Consider the following 19,225-nt stretch of genomic DNA (forward strand, 5'->3'; position numbering starts at 1 on the left):
TCATTTTACATTTATCAGAGTAGGTAGATGGGTCCTCAGTTTAACATCTCATCTGAAAGTTTTCACCCTGATCATACAGAACTCCCTCAGTGCTGCACTGCAGTGTCAGCTTTTACGTTCATTGTGTTCCAGCTTTAGAGTGCACCTTAAACCTGCCAACTCGTGTATTTACGGGTGACCATCCATAACGCCACACAAATGCTTATGGGCTAAACTTTGACTATGTGTTTACAATGTCTATGACCCGTTAAGGACAATAGTAACAAGTGTATTGTAACCAACTGAATGTGCTGTTTTTGACACTGCATTTGTTACTGAGCTGAAAAAAAAGGAATGCTGATAAGAATAGAGAGAGGAAAAACAAATAGTTGGACAACAGAAAGGAAGCTGGATCCAAGGTAGAGGTTATTGTACTTGCATTGTGCTGTCATATCCTTAGAACATCCAAAGGGCTTCACAAACTATTAATTAATTTTTGGATCAGGAAACTGTCAACTCGTTTTAACCCAAAGACCAAAAATCACCACATGAGCATGTTGGATGATGGATGAATATTAACCAGGACACCAAGAAGTCACCGCTGATGCTCACCAGATAGTGGATTATGAAATTCCACACTACAGCAGACAGCCTGCCATTTATTATCTCGTTGGGAAGATGGCCTTTTAACAATGGAGTATCTACCCACTACTGCACTGAAGTGTTAGCTTGGGTTAAGCACTCAGGACTTTGGACTGGTGTTTGGATCCATTCTCTTCTAAATCAAAGGGAAAAATGCTAACACTGAGCCAAATTAATGCTTAATATGTATTGTTTTGTCCGTTTTGAAGGAAATGGGGACCAAAATGCTTTTTGTGTTGAAGTTTCCAAGTCCTTTCTGGGGTTTTGTTTTTCAGCCAGAAACAGACTTTTCTGTAGATTTCAGGTTGACTATCAACTTCTTCTTTTCTCTTGCTGTGCAGTAGGAAAGGAAAGGTGTATGTTTTATGGATACTGGAAATAGCAGCATTGCTAGAAGTGAAAGACTGGACTAAACTACAGAATCTCAATGCTTGACTTCTATTCAGGCCGTCGTGTGGGAATCTGCATATGTATCCATGTCATCTCAGTTCAGAGCATAGCATTACTGCAGGCGGCCCTGAAGTGAGTTGGGTGTTGACTTTAAATAATCTTGGCACATACAAGTTTTGTTAAATTGGTATCATGTTCTGACTGGCCTTTCTAAGAGGAAGACTGTTCGGTCAAACCACAGATGTACTGAAGCCTTAGAGTGGTTTAAATTAAGAAGGACGAACACAGATGATCTTTCTTTGCTTAAGATAACTTTGGTTATCTTAATCTGCAGCTTGTGTTTTCGCTGGACTTTGTCTCCCTTGTTTGTTCGAAACTCCAAATATTCTGTCCGTTCTCTTTCTCTTCTTTGCATCCAAACTTGTCTCGTTACTTTGTCATCTATTATAATTCACTTTCAAGACCTCAAAGTTTGATCCTCCAATCCACTAATCTACAGGTATTGTGCTCAATCAACTCTTTTTTAGTGTTTTTCTTCAACTAATTCCATTCTTTTCCAACTTAAATTGCCTACTTTGCCTCTTCATTTAGACTCTGACCAACACACTTCTGACCTACTGAGTCGCTAAAGCTTACCACTTTCATCAGTGATCCCAGCATTAATGATTACTCCACATCCTCTTCTTGTAGAATCAGCTGACTGTCTGCACAAAGGCTTTGGAGAGTTCAGAGGAGCTGCTTGAGTTTGCTAACCAGACTCTGGACACTGCGAACTCTGATGGAATCAACCAGGTAGTTATTTCCACCCCTCCCCAGTTTATCCTTTCTTTAATAAATGTTTGCATGGTTCCTAATAAGTCTTGTGAACTATAGCTGTTAGAGAAGTGATATTCCTAGATAATTGTGTTAACCGATATTAAATTCCTAATTTACCTGAATCCCCTCAACACAGCCAGGGGAAAAGAGAATATAATTGAGTAGAAGAATGCAGGGAAATTAATTACAAAGGACCCCGGTTTGTTCAATGAGCTAAAGTGGAAAATGACTGCATCTTTTTGAATTGCGGTTTATTTCCAATACTCAACAGTTCAGTCAGCTAGCGATGTTGGACTTCTGTACTGTAGATATTTTCTAATCAACATGTTCAGAGATGTTACTACATACCAGGAATGGGTTGGACTTGAATCCAGGCCTTCTAACTCAGAGGGAGGGACACTACAACTGCACCTCAATAACATTCTTCTGTACTGTATCGCTTTCCCTGCTTCTGACCCTTGTTGAGGATATGGGCTTGACTGGTCGTTTGCTGTACCTGCCCTGTTTTCACATGAACCTAAATGACATCACTAAGACTTTTCAATGATGGGACATTACAATCATGCCTGAACCTTTTCTTGGCAAGTATTCAAACATGTCACTTTTCCAGTAGCACTCATCCGATAATGATTCAGGGTAGCATTAGCGGTGATAATGTCACTGGACCAGTCATCCAGAGACATGGGTTCGAAATCCACAGCGGCAGCTAATGGAATTTTATTTCAATAAAAAAAATCAGGAATTAGTGGCATGTAGTCTAATGGCCTCTAAATAACCACTGTTCATTTGTCATAAAAACCTATCTGGTTCACTCCTGCCCTTTAGGGACGGAAATCTGCTGTCCTTACTTGGTCTGACCTATATGCGACTTCAGACTCTAAGCAACATTACTGTTAACTGCTCTCTGGGCAATTAGGGATGGGCAATAAATGCTGGCTTGGCCAACAATGCCCAAACCCAGGGAAAAAACTTTTTAAAAATCACAATGAAGACTGATGCTCTTTTTATTTTTCAGTCCACAGCCTTGAATTGCTAAAGGCTAATTATAAAACCTAAACTCACATCTGGCTGTAAGCAATTGACCCAAACATCAAATCTTCCTTGTCTGATTAGTTCTGTTCTTGTTGCACAGTGCATTTAACAACAGAGCATTTGGGATTCTTTTGGTTTTGTTTTATTCAAAGTAAAAGATTCATGTCTGTTTTTTTTTGCAATATAAGTTGTAAATCCTGTGATACTTTTAGGGTGCATGTGTCTATATTATTGTCTATAAGACACGAAGCAGTTATGTTTCCTTTTTAAGATTCCTCTAATTGTAAAGGCTTAGAGAAGGTCTCTTGATGCCTTTTGTAATGATGTGTTAAAGATTGATTTGAAAACTGCTTAAGACATGGGACTGAGAGAATTGGGAAGGGAAAAGAACGAGGGTGGGGAAATGGACAATATGCAAACAGAATGAATACGTTCAACGCTTTCAGTATTTTTTGAATGATGTTTTTATTAGTAAGTCTAGTCTTGCTATTTGAGGAGATTTATAGTTTGAAATAGTGGTTTGTTTCCAAGTGGCAATGCGCTGAAATAAACTGGTCAATCTGGAAATTAACCAAGGTTGTGAACTAATTTCTCTGGGTTGTGGGGCAACTGTGTGCACAGGATGGAGTTCTACATTTATTGTTGCTTTACTGTCTGTTTGAATGCTCTTTACATCTGCAGCAAGAGATATAATCACTTTAATTCCAAAAGATTTAGCTCCTGTACTTCAGGTAGGCTATGTGGAAGTGGCTCGTGGCTGGTTTATCTGACAGCAATATAAAAAACATTTGCTTAATAGCAATTTGAATAGTTGTGCTTATTTGCATGTTTGACTTTCTGTCTCTTCTTTTCTGCTTCAAAGGCTGCCAAGCAGATTAAAGATAGGTACTGTAAAATACCTTTTTGATTTCACTGCATGTTTGTATCAATCTAACCTGCATTAAGGACTGCATGAATCTTCAACTAGTTTTGCAATACTTACTAAACTTTTACCTCAATTTTTGCCTATTCTAGAAGTAAACCCATTTTCAGGTTGTTAGTAAAGTTCGGATGTTGCTTGTTACAGAAGTAAAGCAGTCGCTCAATATTGCATTCCACTGTTCTTTAACTGGAAACAAGCATTTTCCTCCTCGCAAACTTTATTTTATCAAGCAATTGAACCATAACATGAATCCTGTGTTCCCTAAACAGTTCGACTTAGCCTCCTCAAAAATCTCAGTTCTAATTTGGCAGGGAATGATACATTAGACATTACCCCCTAACAATGAATATTTGACTATTTTTTAATTATTAAAACACTGATTTGCTGCCAACAGCTGAAAGTAAATTGTCTGGCTCTAATTGAGAATTTGAAGCCCTAGGAAAATGGTGTTGAATCATATTATGAGTTGAACACCTCTGTAATGACAATTTCAATGTGGATCAATGACTACAAGCTAGAGTAAGTAATTAGTTTGAACTGTTAGTGTTTGCAGTACATCTAACTTCTTAGGATGTTGGCATGCGCACAAAGCCTCTTTCACTAATAGTGTCATTGAGTCATACAGCATGGAAACAGACCTTTCAATCCAATCAGTCCATGCTGACCATAATCCCAAACTAAACTAGTCCCACCTGCCTGCACATGGCCCATATCCCTTCAAACATTTCTTATTCATGTACTTATCCAAATTTCTTCCAAACGTTGTAGCTGTGCCTGCATCCACCGCTTCCTCTGGAAGTTCATTTCACACAATGAACCACTGCTTTTCAAAACAAAATGTGCCTCATGTCTTTTGTTTTTAATCTTTCTATTCTTTATTTTTAAAAAATATACCCCCAGTCTTGAAATTACCCACCCAAGGGAAAAAACACCTGCCATTCACCCTATGTATACCCCTTATGATTTATAAACCTGGATAAGATCACCCCCTCAATTCCTAAGCTCCTGTGGTGGGGGGCGGTGGGGGGGCGGCGGGGGGCAGTGGGGGGCGGTGGGGGAGTGGGGGAGTGGATGTGGGGCGGGAAAGTCTCAGCCTCTCCTTTTATAGCTCAAACCTTCCATTCCTGGCAACATCCTGGTAAATCTCTTCTGAACCCTCTCCAATTTAGTAATAATGCTTTAATGGAGGTGGACAGTCTGCAGACAGTGGAGAATAGTGTTCTAATATTCATAAATGCCCAGCCATAACAATGCCGATGTACAGAAGGAAAATTGTTTTGATCTATTTGTAGAATCATAGCATGTTTACAACTCGGGAGGAGACCATTTGGCCCATTGTGTGTATGCTGGCTCTTGACAAGAGCAATTTAGTGAATCCAGCTTGCAATTTTCCACGTAGGCCTGCAAATATTTTCTGTTCAGGTAAATGTGATGTTTAAAGGAAATTGCATGATAGGATCTGCAGACCCTAACAGCTCTCTCCATCAAAAAGATTGTATTTGTGTCTCCTGGTTGTTCTTACCAATAGCCTTAAATCTGCATGCTCTGCTTCTCGATCTCTCTGCTATGTCCAGACCACTCCTGGTTTGGAGCATCTCTATTGAATCTCCTCTTGACACGCCCAGCTTCTTCAATCCATCCCAGTTTCTACAATCTTCCATCCCTGGAACTAGTTTCTTAATCTTTTCTATGCCCTCTCTGCAGCCACCGTAGCCTTCCAACGTATGATCGCCAGAATTGGGCATGGTTCTCCAGTCGAGGCCAGATTAGGGTAGACCTATTTGCACCAAACCTTCCTCCTGCTGATGACAACCTGCCGTTTACAATTATTTTCCATGATGTTATGTGAATGGGAGTAAGGAAGGAATTTACAAGAATGGTTCCAGAAATACGAAACACCAATTGTGAGGATAGATTGAAGAAGTTGGGGCTGTTCCCCTTGCGGAGCAAAAGGCAGAAAGGAGATTTGGTAGAGATTTTCAAAATGATGGATAGGGTTAGACTGGACAGAGTAAATAAGGACAAACTGTCCCCATTTGTAAAAGATGAGAGGGTGTGGATTTAAAAATGCAAACGAAGCAAGGGTAATATTAGAAAAAAATGTTCTCACACAGCATATAGTTAGTGTATGGGATGCACTGCCTGAAGATGTGGTGGAGGCAGGATTGATTGAGGAATTCAAGAAGGGCATTGGATGATTAATAGCATGGAAATAGCGTGCAGAGATATGAAGAAAGGGAACAGATCAGCACCAGGTAATAGAACTAGTTCCGGCACGATGGGCCGACTGGCCTCCTCCTGCACTGTGGTGATTCTGTGGGTGCAGCTTGCAGAAATTATTCACTTTAATGGAAGTTGAGATTTGACCTGAGACAAACTGTTGAGTTCCTCTGCACCGTTTAGCTGTGGTGACGATGAAGTTACTCCCAAATCACTCTCTTTCATTTAGGCAGGATGATTCAAAGTCAGTAATTCCAAAATGGAGCCAAATGCACTAATTGTTATTTTAAAGATAACATTGCTTTTGTGGACCCCTAGCTAATTATTTACGCGTGGGTGTAGGTCACTCGACCCATCTGCTTATTTTACCATTCAGTTAGAGTCATGGTATTCTGTCTTAACCTCACCTACCTATCTTGGTACTGTTAATACCCTTACCCAATAAAAATATGTCAGTTTCATTTTTGAAGTGTTCGATTGACCTAGCTTCAACTGCTTTTCGACAGCAACATGTACATTATGCCTTTTTTGGAAGGAAATAGTTCCTAGCATCACCCCTGAATGACCTCACTCAAAATATAATTTTATTCTGAACTCCCACGACACAGCAAATGGTTTCCCTCTGCCTGAACAGATCCTTTTAATCATTATAAGCCTCAATTAGATCGTCATTAATCTTCTATATCCAAGGATGTACAAGCCTTTTTTTAAAAACTGAAAGAACTGCGGATGTTGTAAATCAGGAACAAACACAGGAGTTGCTGGAAAAGCTCAGCAGGTCTGGCAACATCTGTGGAGAAAAAAATCAGAGTTAATGTTTCCGGCCCAGTGACCCTTCCTCAGAACTGCACTGGACCCAAAACGTTAACTCTGATTTTTTTTTTTTCTTCACAAATGCTGTCAAGCCTGTTGTTTTAACCTTTCCTCACAACTCTACCTTTTTGGCCCTTGGTATAGTGTTGTATAACCATTTTAAAAAAAACCGTAAAATAGTTTCTTCTTGAGTTTAACTGAATTCAGGAATGAACCATTATATTTTCAATATTGTTCACCCAAAAAGAATCCGGAATAAGCTAAGAACTGCAGGTACTGAAGATCTGAAATGAAAACAAAGTTCTGGCAGAGCTCAGCAGGTGTGGAAGCATCTATGGAGAGAAAGCAGAGTTAATGTTTTGAGTCCGATTCTGATGAAGAGTCACTGGATTCTAAAAGTTAACTCTGCTTTCTTCACACAGATACTGTCAGATTGCTGAGCTCCACCAGCACTTTGTGTTTTTTTATTTGTGAACGGAATCTGGAATTTGGGTTTACTTTTGCAATTGATGCACAACTAACATTTAGAAGATCTCAGAAGCATTTTGAATTTTCCCCTGGAGTCCAATGGCTACAATTACTACAACTGGGTATCAGTATGTGTGGAATCCAGACTTAAACTCTGTGCACTTGTGTTTTTATTATTGGCACAATAAAGCTCCCCTGATATTGCACAGGTGATGGTTAGTAAAAGGGCTGTATCCGGCAGGAGTGGACATACAGTTGTACACAGTTTATGGAGCAGATTTCGGTAAGAATCCTTTAGTATGTGGAATCCGTCTCTCTTCTGGTTGATTTACATGAACTCCATTGCAGTGTATTTGTGCAAAAAAGGTATAACAATTGTATAACATTGTGAGTGCATGAGCTTTTAATTAAAAATTGCATTTGAAATCAATTTAACAGGGTTTTAAAAAGTTAACAGTTTTTGTGACCTTTTTGGGGAGAGAACAGGTGATGTAAAGTAGGATGCCTTGATTTCAAAGTCAAGGAGAAGGAAGGTAATTATGATGTGTCTGAGAAGAGTGGAAGGTTGAAAGAAAAATAAGGTACAAAAATATTGTAATTGAGAGAGGGGATAGAAGTGAAAACAAAATGTATCACTAAGATGAAAGATGTTCATTTCATATGATTCCATTATCCAGTACTGCCATTAGGCAAACCATGTTAAATATAACACTGCTATATCTAGAACCAAGCTTCCTTTCATAGTAGAAAAACAAAATACTGAGGCTGCTGGAAATCTGAAATAGAAACAGAAAATGCTGAAAACACTTGGTCTGTTAGCAATATGGAGAGAAAAGAATTATAATGACCTGGATTTTTCCGATCGCCAGATGATCATTTCTGGAGCATAAATGGAAGTTCACCCTGCACGATCCCCATCATAGCATCTGCCAAAGAAATTGCTCAGGAAACCAAAGATTCCACCGTGCATTTCTATTACACTTGGAACCTTCCGATAGTATCCATTTAAAACAGAGGCTTCTGCTGCAGTTCATAGAATCCCTACAGTGTGGAACCAGGCTGCTCTGCCCATCAAGCCCACACCGACCTTCCAAAAAGCATTGCATCCAGACCACCTGTAACCCTCATTTCCTGTCAGTAATTCATCTAGCCTGCACATCCCTGCACACTATGGGCAACTTAGCATGGCCAATCCACCTAGCCTGCACATCTTTGGACTTGGGAGGAAAGCGGAGCATCCAGAGGAAACCCACGCAAACATGGGGAGAATGTGCAAACTCCACACAGACAGTTGCCTGAGGGTGGAATCGAACCCGGGTTCCTGATGCTGTGAGGCAGGAGTGAATTGGAGTCCAACACCCCTATACCCTCTGTCAAACCTGTTCGTTAACCCCCTCCCTACTCTGATCTGTCCTCAACACTCCCTGACAAATCTGGCCCTTTTGCACCCTGGCATCCTAAACTTAGACCTGCCCTATGTACTTAGTGTTACACAGGAGCTCAAAGCAGCTCTCTGTGATTCTGGACCTGTTTTAAATTTCAGAACTTAACAACTGGCTGTTGTTAAAACAAAAAGGGGACATGGTCACTTTCCCCTGACTGTTTTACACTATGAAGGACCTGTCGGAACGTGAGCACATCTCCGTGTTTGTGAAGAAGCCCTGATTGGAATCTCCTGTCAGAAATGCAGGGCTCTTTCATTTCATCAAAAAAGGGTAAGGGTGGCAATCTGTGTGAGAGCCATTCTTCAAGGAAATGCAGCCCAACATATTCCGGTTGCTACATTCAGGGCATTTTGATGAAAGGTCATGTCCTGAAACATGAACTCTTACTTCTCTCTCTCGCACACGCACAAGCACATGCACGCACTCAGCAGGTCCTGTAGCATCTTGTCACCGTGACAGTCAATTATAGAGTCAGAGACCTACAGCTCAGAAACAGACCCTTCAGTCCAACTTGTCCATGCCGACCAGATATCCTATATAAGTCTAGTCCCATTTGCCAGCATATGGCCCACATCCCTCTAACCCCTTCCTATTCATATACCCAGCCAGATGCCTTTTAAATGTTGTAATTATACTAGCGTCCACCACTTCCTGTCGTGGCTCACTTCATATGCGCCCCACCCTATATGGAAAATGTTGCATTTTAGGTCCCTTTTAAATCTTTCCCCTCCCTCCTCGAACCTATGCCCTCTGCATTTGAGAAAATATGACATTTTCTGGTTTTATTTCTATTTAACAGTCTCAAATATTAGCTTAAATATGACCATTTCCACTCCTGCATTAATAATTAACTGCCTCTGTCATTAAGTTTGTTTCGTGGGTCCCACCTAATACTTTTTGTGACCCCAAGCTGAAATTCTACATATGAAGAAGTGCAGGGTTTGTTTTTGTTTTAAACATAGATTTTGATATATTTTTGTTAACTCTAAATTTTATGCCATAGCAAGCTAAATGATTTCAGCTCGATATACAAGCGTTACTCACCAATTATATATCTTTCATCTTTTTTTCCAACCCCTGGTCAAATAGTTGATCAACTGTGTTTGTAGCCTGATTTGCAGAACTTAAAGTAAGACATTCCAGCGCAACAGAATAACCTACAATCTCGCCACATCCAAACATTTTTTGAGTGTTCATTTTTAACTACTTTTCCTCCCCTTTGCCTAAACCAGCCCATTTCCAGCCCTCCCAAAACTTCCAAATGAATTCTTTTGAAGTTTGCAAATCCTTTCTAATAACAGGTTTTTATAAACATCTGATAATTACTGATTTGTATAAACTAAACTAATTGAATACAGGACACAGCGGTCATTAGAGTCCCAAGTGAATGAATGGCTTTTGGAAGGCAGCAGGTCAGATGCAAGGTTACTGAATGTGATTGATAACCCATTCATGTTCCTGAGGTCAAGTTTGTAATGCAGTAGACTGTATAATAACTTGTGGAAACAAATTAAACGGTACTGTAATGATAATGCCACTGGAGTAGTAATCTAGCATCTCCGTCTAATGTTTTGAGGATGCAGGTTCAAATCCCATCGTGGCTGATGGTGAACTTTCAATTCAATAAAGAAAAAAATCTGGAATAAAAAGATAGTCTAATGGTAACCACTGTCAATTACAGCAGGAAAATATCTGGTTCACTAATGTCCTTTAGGGAAGGAAATCTTCAATTCTTACCTGGTCTGGTCTACATGTGACTCCAAATCCGTAGCAATGTGATTTGATTTTTAACTGCAGTCTGGGCAATTGGAGCGGAGACTAAATGCTGGTGTAGCCAGCAACATCCACATCTCCTGAGCAAATGATAAAAATAGTATAGATAATAAGTTAGCGAGTAGATGGAATACAAGATGTAGAAGGCATGACGGCCTTTGTTCATTCTATATATTTTGAGCCAAGGGATAAAGTAACATGTTTGTAAAGGGCTAGGGAGAGATTTGTGGTTTAGTAGTGAGTTGCTGTATCTGTTTTAGGCTTCCATTAGAAGCATGGCCCTTCAAGGCAAAGTTAAAATCCATTTTTATCGACAATTTCACCCATTTTTAAATGGTTTTAGAAGGAAAGCCAAATGTAATGCTAGTTCTTGGCTTTGTTATACAGTGTTACCATGGCACCAGCATTCAGGCTGTCCTTAAAAGCTAAAGCCAGTGACACTATGAGTCATCTGATGGTCGACTTTTCCCAAGAACAAAAGATCCTTCGTTCACTCAAGTTCTTGCCAGGTAAGAAAATAAAATAGAAATGGCATGCGTGTTTCCTTTTCCCAAGCCGTAGTTTCTTTTGGTAAGTTCACAGCCTTATCTAAGTTGTCTTCTAGGTGCAAACTTTCAACTTCTCCGAGAGTTAATTAGATACTGTCACAAAGGGTGGGGATGATGGGGGTAGCAAGTTACATGGCTAAATAGAATCCTTCATCTGTGCTTATTTCTGCAATTCATCATTTTAAGCAAGCACTTTTGGACAAAAGGAAGATGGGGAAACACCAATCTGTTCTGCTCTTGCATAACACCAAATAATATCGGCAGAAATATAAGAGCACATTACCAGGTTACCCTCTTAAGGCACATAAGAACATTGAGTTGATTAGCTTTGATTAACGGAGCAAAATTGAGCCAATGTTTTTCTTACCTGAACCTGCATATTCTCCAGCTACCAGTACCTGTTAATAAAATTGCCTGTTGGACGGCTCAGTGGTTAGCACTGCCACCTCACCCCGACCGTCTGTGTGGAGTTTGCACCTTCTCCCCGTGTCTGCATGGGTTTACTCTGGGTGCTTCAGTTTCCTCCCACAGTCCAAAGATGTGCAGGTTAGGTGGATTGGCCATGGGAAATGCAAGGTTGCAGGGATAGGGTAGAGGGGGTGGGTCTGGGTGGAATGCTCTTCGGACGGTCAGTGTGGACTCAATGGGCCAAATGGCCTGCTTCCACACTGTAGGGATTCTGTGATTCTGTGTTGCATTGTTAATGGGAAATGCTTGTTCTGCATTGTGCATTTGTGGTGATAAAGAATTCTAAATCAGATGGTAAATGATCTCCTCCCAGAGTGGGCAGCTGATTGCCAAGAACTATCTCTTGCCATGTACCTTATATACTTCCAATTTTGGAGTGAGATACTGAAAAGCTCAATTGATGAGCATTCTGCCCAGTAGAACAGAGCCACAGTGACCACTCTAATTGCTATAACTGCCCCTAATCTGGCTGGATTAGAGTCTCTCACTCCTAATCACGATGTACTGCGAGTGATTACATACGCTAAACTGATAAAACTTGGTGCTGATATTCAATGTCTCAGTTTCCATGAAATGAGCATTTGCACCAGAGAGTGGTCTGTCTATGCAAGAATGTTTGTATGTATTGATTTTTCTTTCACTTTTGTGATCAGTACCAAGTATTCCAGAGATCGATGCATCAGAGTGCCTGGTGGCAGACAATTGTGTGACTGTAGTCTGGAGAATGCCTGAAGACGATGGCAAGATCGATCATTATGTTCTAGAATATCGCAAAACCAATTATGAAGGACCACCACGACTAAAGGAAGAGCACCCTTGGATGGTGAAGGAAGGCATCAAAGAGCAGGAATTTACCTTGTCAGGTAATGCCAGCTAACCTCCGCTCTTCCCTGAAGTGACCCACCATATAATATGCTCAAATTCCTGGAATATCGCTTGATCCACTGATTCAGAGATGATGGTGCTGTCACTGTTGACTGAGAAATTACATCCATCCCTCAACTAATTTTTTCTTTTTCTTTCAATGGTAACTCACTTGGCAATGTCTTAAACCCCACATAATATGGGCTAACAATGTGGTGAGTGGAGGGGATGCTATGCTTCAGATTAATTGCCACCTTGAAGCCCTCCTGCCAGGTCAGACGGATGTGTAAAAAATTGAGAGACTTTATTTATAAAGCAGTGAGTTTTCCCAGCTTCTTGGCTAATATTCCTTCCCTTAAACAATGTCACCAGGACCTGGCTATCAGGTTATTCATCCCATTGTTCTTTGTGGGTTGTGACATGTAATTAAATGGTTGCTTCAATTGTAAATGTAAGGACACTTTAGAAGTAATTGCATGAAGCATTCTGTGGCAACTTGATTTAAAAATGTGCTGCGTAAATGGAAGTTTATATTTTAATGTCAAATGAGTATGTTTCTAAACATAAGGAAAGGACAATGATTACATATTACACTATTTTAAAGGAAATTGGTAAAATCCATGTGGAACTTTAACTTTGTCAACATGTAGAAACCTTTTTTGTCCAATAGTTAAGTTCCTATATGCTGTATTTTTCCTATACATTTTCTTTTGTGTTTCCTAGCAATTATTGCCCATTTCGCACTTCCCTCAGAAAGATAGTGATCAGTCACCTTAAGTTGCTGGAGTCCATGTGTTGTAGGTACACACAGTACTGTTAGGGAGGGAGTTTGAAAAGGAACGATGATGTACTTCTGTGTCAAGGTGATGGGTGACTTGGAGGGAAATATCTTCGTGGTGGTATGCATCTGATGCCCTTTTCCTGCTGTGTGCTTGAGATCAGCATGTATTGTAAAGCATTGCCGAAGGACTCTTGGCAAATGAAGTCTAATATTACTTATATTGGTGCCATTTTCAATGAGAAAAACATTAACATGGCATTAACAATAACATTAGGCAGGGAGATATGTTGCCATTGGTGGAAGGAAATGAGTGCAAGAGGGCACAGAATTAAAATAATAGGCAAAAGAATCAATGATGACGTTTGGAGGTATATAATTTGCTGTCTTAGAGAACTGGTACAGACCTGATAGCCTGAATGGTACCTCTACCTATGCTGCTATGATTCCATAATATCAATTAGCATTAAAAAAGCTTTGTGAATGATGCTTTCATATGCTATTTAGTATTTGCTTCTGTCATGTGTGTATCCAAAGGTGTTAAACCTTAAGTATACAGAAGAGATAGTAGGAACTGACGATGCTGGAGAATCTGAGATAACAAGGTGTAGAGCTGGATGAACACAGCAGGCCAAGCAGCATCAGAGGAGCAGGAAAGTTGACGTTTCGGTCGAGACCCTTCTTCAGAAATGGGAGAGGGGAAGGGGATTCTGAAATAAATAGGGAGAGAGGGGGAGGCGGACAGAAGATGGATAGAGGAGAAGATAGGTGGAGAGGAGACAGACAGGTCAAAGAGGCGGGGATGGAGCCAGTAAAGGTGAATGTAGGTGGGGAGTTAGGGAGGGGATAGGTCGGTCCAGAGAGGATGAACAGGTCAAGGAGGTGGGATGAGGTTAGTGGTAGGAGATGGGGGTGGGGCTTGAGGTGGGAGGAATGGTTAGGGAGGCGGGGACGAGCTGGGCTGGTTTTGGGATGCGGTCAGGCGAGGGGAGATTTTGAAAAGATGCTTCAAAGTTTTGGAGGTATATAATTTGCCCTCCAAAGAGGGCATTGGTTTAAGGTGAGAGGGGAAAGATGTAAAGAGAACCTGAGGAGTAACTTTTAGATGCAAAGGGTGGTGCATGTGTGGAATGAGCTGTCAGAGGAAGTGGTGGAGGTGGATATAATTACAGCACTTTTGGACTGAAGGGTCTGTTTCTGTGCTCTCTATGATGCCATGACTTCTAACATCAAGGGTATGTGAACCAAGGTAATAGGTAACAGCCACCTGAGATCGAGCTCTGGGAGATGTGGCCATAATTCACCCTGAATTAGTGTCACATATCTTTGAAAAGCATTCCAATGCAGCCTGATATTTTTTTCCCATTTCTCTTCTTTTTGAGCCATTGTATTCTCGTTTCTAACTCAGCTGAAATGAGCTAACTCCATACAGATCAAAGATCAAAAATCAAACACTGGATTTTCTTGGATTCACCATCTTTCAGACTGAATTCCACATGAGGAAGGGTATTTCTTAGCTTGGTTGTTAGAGATGCTTGACTTGCTTGTTAATGCAAAATGTTTATGACCTTAAATTCTTTTCAATATGCTTTTCCAGGGTTGAAATTTGACACAAAGTTTATCAACTTTCGGGTGAAAGCTTGCAACAAAGCAGTGGCTGGAGAGTTCTCCGAACCCATCACCCTGGAGACAAGTGGTTTGTAAAACTGCTGTTTATTCTAAATTGACTTTTCATGTACTTGTTATGGATTTGCTATCCTCTTGTTCACCTCGATTTGCTGCTCCTCCACTTACAGGAGGACACTGCTTCCAATTTCAGTTCAGATGGTGAGGATTGAACATCAAAACTCTGGGTCCCATATGCTGTTACAGATTTCTTTCTCAGTATGTCCTGCCACTGCCAACAATTTGTTCACAGGCCCCTCTGCTCTCGCACGGTCTTTAGAATTGGAGCCCTTTTTCCATAACGCATCTCCATGTTCTTCCATCTGAAATGAATCCCTTCACACTTCTTGTTGTTAAATTTCACCAGCCACTGCCTGCCCATTCTATCAGTCTGTCTGTGCTTTTAAAAATTTAACACCGTCCTCCTTGCGTTTCTCCAAGTTTTGAGTCATCTGACGTTTTTGAAATTGTGCCCCATATACCAAAGTCTACATTGTTATTATCGATCATGATGGGTGTAGAGCCAGGTGGGTAGGGCCGTTCTTGAACTTTTGCTGTAGTTGTGTCCATCCAATAGGACACAATGGGGAGAAGGTTTGTGCGTCTAAAGCCTGTTGATACTTGATTTAAGGGCAAACAGTTCTGAATTCAGAGAAGGGGAGAGAAATCTGAAGAACCTGTAACCGTAGTGACATTGACATGAGGCCACACAGTGTCCCCATCTTCAGCTACATCAGTGTTTTCCAATGCTGTATTGTTGCCTGTGTTTCTTAACATAAATTGTTAATATTGGTATAAAATGTAAAAGTACCAAGAAAATTGGAGAGACAAACAATGGGCAGAACCTTTCCCTCAAATGAGCTAACAGATTGGAAACTTATAAGAGCTTTCTGTTCTACATGTGTTTTTAAACTGCATTGAATTCTCTTTTTCCAAAATTTAACCGTCACTGTCAAAACATTCAGCTTTTTTTGGGTTGTTGTGTTTTTAAACCTTTTCTGTAGAGTCTGATCATCTGTAATATATAACTTTTTTCTCCTTCATTTGACACTCTATCTCCTTAGATGTTCTGGGAGCTCTGAGATTGTTTTCTTTAACCCTATCTTTCCCCCTCGTGGAAATGTAAAGACAGCCCATTGTTACATTATTGCTTTTCCTACCAATCCTTAATCCACTTTACCTGGGCCAGATCCATTCTCAAGATGTTGAATTTGGCCCTCCTCAGTGAAACCATCTTTGCTCCTTGCCTTTTCCCATCGCTGACCTAAGGCCTAATGAATTGATGATCATTGTGTCCTAAATGTTCTTCCACTGGCACTCTATCTACATTACCCAACTCGTTCTGCAGAAGCAGATCCAGTGATTTCTTCATTGGACTGGAAGCATATGGGTCTAGAAATTCTCCTGAACGTAATCTAGGAACTTTTCCACATCTCAATCCTTTACATTATTACTGTTGTAATCTGTATTAGGATAATTAAAGTTCCCCATTATAACTATACCATATGTCACTTAATTGCAAATTTAATCCTCTGCATTTTTCCTTCTAGACATTGGTCTCCTGCTGGGAAGGGTGTATTCTGTTACCACAGAATCTGCTAGGCTCTTTAAGAGCACCTTTTTATCGAGATCAACACAGAGCAATTGTAAAATGAATGAAACTTCAATTTGATAATACTTGGAAACTAATATAATAAATGTCTACAATTAAAGAGTGGATAGGACTCTTTTGTGAAGGATGAGCATGTGGTTTAAGGATATTGGGATATCAAATATTGGAAAATTTATGAAGATGAAGCCTTTTGCATTAAATTATTTCTATCAGCTTTTGAGCAACAGTTCATTTCCAGTAGAGAGTTTGGCTTCTGTTGTTATTACTGAGAATTAAAGCCATTGGTCTTTTATAGCATTTAATTTCAATTTGGATGCTGCAACAGCCCATCAGAACTTGAAAGTGGAGGACCACAGTGTGGAATGGGATGCATCAGGGGGGAAGGTGCAAGAGATCAAAGTCCGAGGAAAGGAAAACCGAAGTAGGACAGCATCGCCGGCAAATTCCCCTGCAAGGTACAAAACTTCAGCTAGGGTCAAGATATGTGGGAATGTGTCACAGACCCATTTCATTGGAAGGTGTCCCAAGTATTAGCAGCTGGGCTATATCTCCAGCAGCCAAGAGCTCCAGCTGATCAACATATTAAACCCTAGCAACACATCGTGCTCTAAAGCAACAAACGCAAATAGATTGTAACAGAGCAGGGGACAGAAAGGGAGTTATTTTATGCATATTCTTTGAATTTGGTATTACGCTATGTAAACATGTAGTAATATTGAAATATAAATTATAAGCACTCCTATCATTATTTTAATCTTTGTTGCTGCTATTGGTCGATGCTGATCTTTATGCCATATGTGGGTCTCCTTGCACTCTTCCTCATCTACCCCATTACTATGTTTTTCTATTCCTCCCTTCCTGATAGACTTGAATTAACCAAGGTTAGATGGGTCCTCCTGAGTCTGGTCATTGCAAGTGAAAGGAGAGAAAAATCAGAAACAGAGGAAGCATTTTTTTTTTATATTTTCTCTTTGATTCATACCTAGGGTGACATGTCAGTTCCTTTTCTGTAACACCCTGACATCTTTGTGGAACTGCCCTCAACTTCCAAGTTGAAATATGCACATTTGGAAACCTTTATTAATATCCAAGTTCAATTACTGAACCACAAAGTGTTGACAACAGGATTACACCTGCTCTGCCACAGGCTGAATTTTTGATCATATTATCCATATTTTCTTCTTTTTTTGTAAAAAGAATGTTTTGATTCTACGGATTCCTGTCTTGTAATGCAGTTCTCATTAGTTTTGCTTGTGGTACTTAAAACAGCTCTAACATCACCTACGAATCGAGCAGACTGTCTGCCAGACTCTGGTTATAATAGCTTTATCTTCCTGTATTAAGGAGCATCATTCAATCACCAAAGAGAATGCCATCTGGACGGAGCAGCAGAGATCGCTTTACTGCAGAGTCATACACTGTCTTGGGTAGGTACAAGAAACACTTCTTGTGAATTCGGGTTTCAACATCTTATACCTTAAATATCTAAGTCCTAATAATTTGTAACAATACGGTCCTCGGTTGTGCCTGACCCAACAAGGTATAGATAACCAATATGACTCAAAACATTTATTAAGCAAGATTTTATAAGTACTTGTGAAGACAACATGAAAGGGCCAGGATTCCTTGACTTTCTGTCTCCTCTCTCTGAAGTCAAGTTCACTGAACCGTGTCTTAGAGCTATCCCACAGAAGCGATGGTAGACTGTGACGTCAAAGATGCTAAGCTTCAGATTCTTCTGCTTAATTCTCCCTAAGTTGCTCATCCCTTTATTAGGGAAAGGTCTGAGTTGCCCCCTTTCATTGGCCTAAAATGATAGTGAGCTGATGTAACCCCCATCTCTGTTACGAGAGTCATATAGGCCGAGACAAATCTCCATCACTTTTTCCTCCTTTTCCAGGAATTAACTTATCTAACAGCTATGTATCTATAAAGAATGTGCCATCTGTATCGTAATGTTTCATCCCCTTATTAATAATGAAAATTATCATTCATAAACCATCCACTCCAAATGCTAAGGCAATTAAGAACCTATGTCTCTAGCAGAATGTCAGGATTGCCTTTTAAAATATAAGTGCTTTATTTTCAAATATAGTTGATATATCAATACAGTAACCCGAAACCTACTAAAAAACATGATTCTTGTTTAAGATAATGTATCATAAGCAGTTCAAGTTGCTAGCTTCAAACATTTTGCTTATTTCTTCACAAACAGACCTTGAATTTGCACCTCATGTAATGAAGTTGTTGCTTGAAGGTTGTTCATCACTTCGGAAACAATTTTAGTCAGCAAGACCAGTTCTTCACAAATAGTTGCCTTGGCCATTAATTGTTTCACTAGCAAAAAATCAAACAAAACTATTTAAAAAGAAGTTGGGGCTAAATCCTAAAATTTTATTTCAGGCCAATGTAGTGGAACAATAAAAATTAGAAGCATTATCAAAATATTATAATTTTACTGTCCAGCCTTACAATGCACTGCAGTGTCCAAGTGAAAGTCAGCCCACTACTAGTTTGTATCTTACAGCAACCTGTGAACATAAAAAAAAAATCTTTAAGTGATCAATGAGACTTGAATGTGATATTTTAATAAATCTAATTAGGACTAAGTTGGGTGTAGAGATCGACACTAGTGTCTGGGCTGCATCCCTACATATGTTGCTTTAAAATGATGTTCTTGATGTGGATCTTGCATGCAAATAGTTTTCAATTTGCATTTGGAGAAATTCTGCTTTAATACAGAACTATTGTGGTTGTCAGCATGCAAGGAGACGTTTTGACCCATCGGGT

General features: G+C 40.0%; 1 protein-coding gene across 1 annotated transcript in view; it reads left to right on the forward strand.

Moving 5' to 3' along the window:
* Window positions 1-17,888, forward strand: part of LOC109922071 (fibronectin type III and SPRY domain-containing protein 1) — a 31,493-nt gene extending 13,605 nt beyond the window's left edge. Inside the window, exons 4-10 of the mRNA XM_048613897.1 lie at window positions 1,702-1,803; window positions 3,722-3,744; window positions 10,888-11,009; window positions 12,170-12,379; window positions 14,756-14,854; window positions 16,731-16,890; window positions 17,780-17,888. Of these exons, the coding sequence (XP_048469854.1) occupies window positions 1,702-1,803; window positions 3,722-3,744; window positions 10,888-11,009; window positions 12,170-12,379; window positions 14,756-14,854; window positions 16,731-16,890; window positions 17,780-17,888 (825 nt within the window). The remainder of the gene's footprint in view (window positions 1-1,701; window positions 1,804-3,721; window positions 3,745-10,887; window positions 11,010-12,169; window positions 12,380-14,755; window positions 14,855-16,730; window positions 16,891-17,779) is intronic.
* Window positions 17,889-19,225: the final 1,337 nt, after the last annotated feature.

This window comes from Rhincodon typus, chromosome 29 (genome assembly GCF_021869965.1).
Source record: "Rhincodon typus isolate 14 chromosome 29, sRhiTyp1.1, whole genome shotgun sequence".
In the NCBI taxonomy this organism is placed as follows: domain Eukaryota; kingdom Metazoa; phylum Chordata; class Chondrichthyes; order Orectolobiformes; family Rhincodontidae; genus Rhincodon; species Rhincodon typus.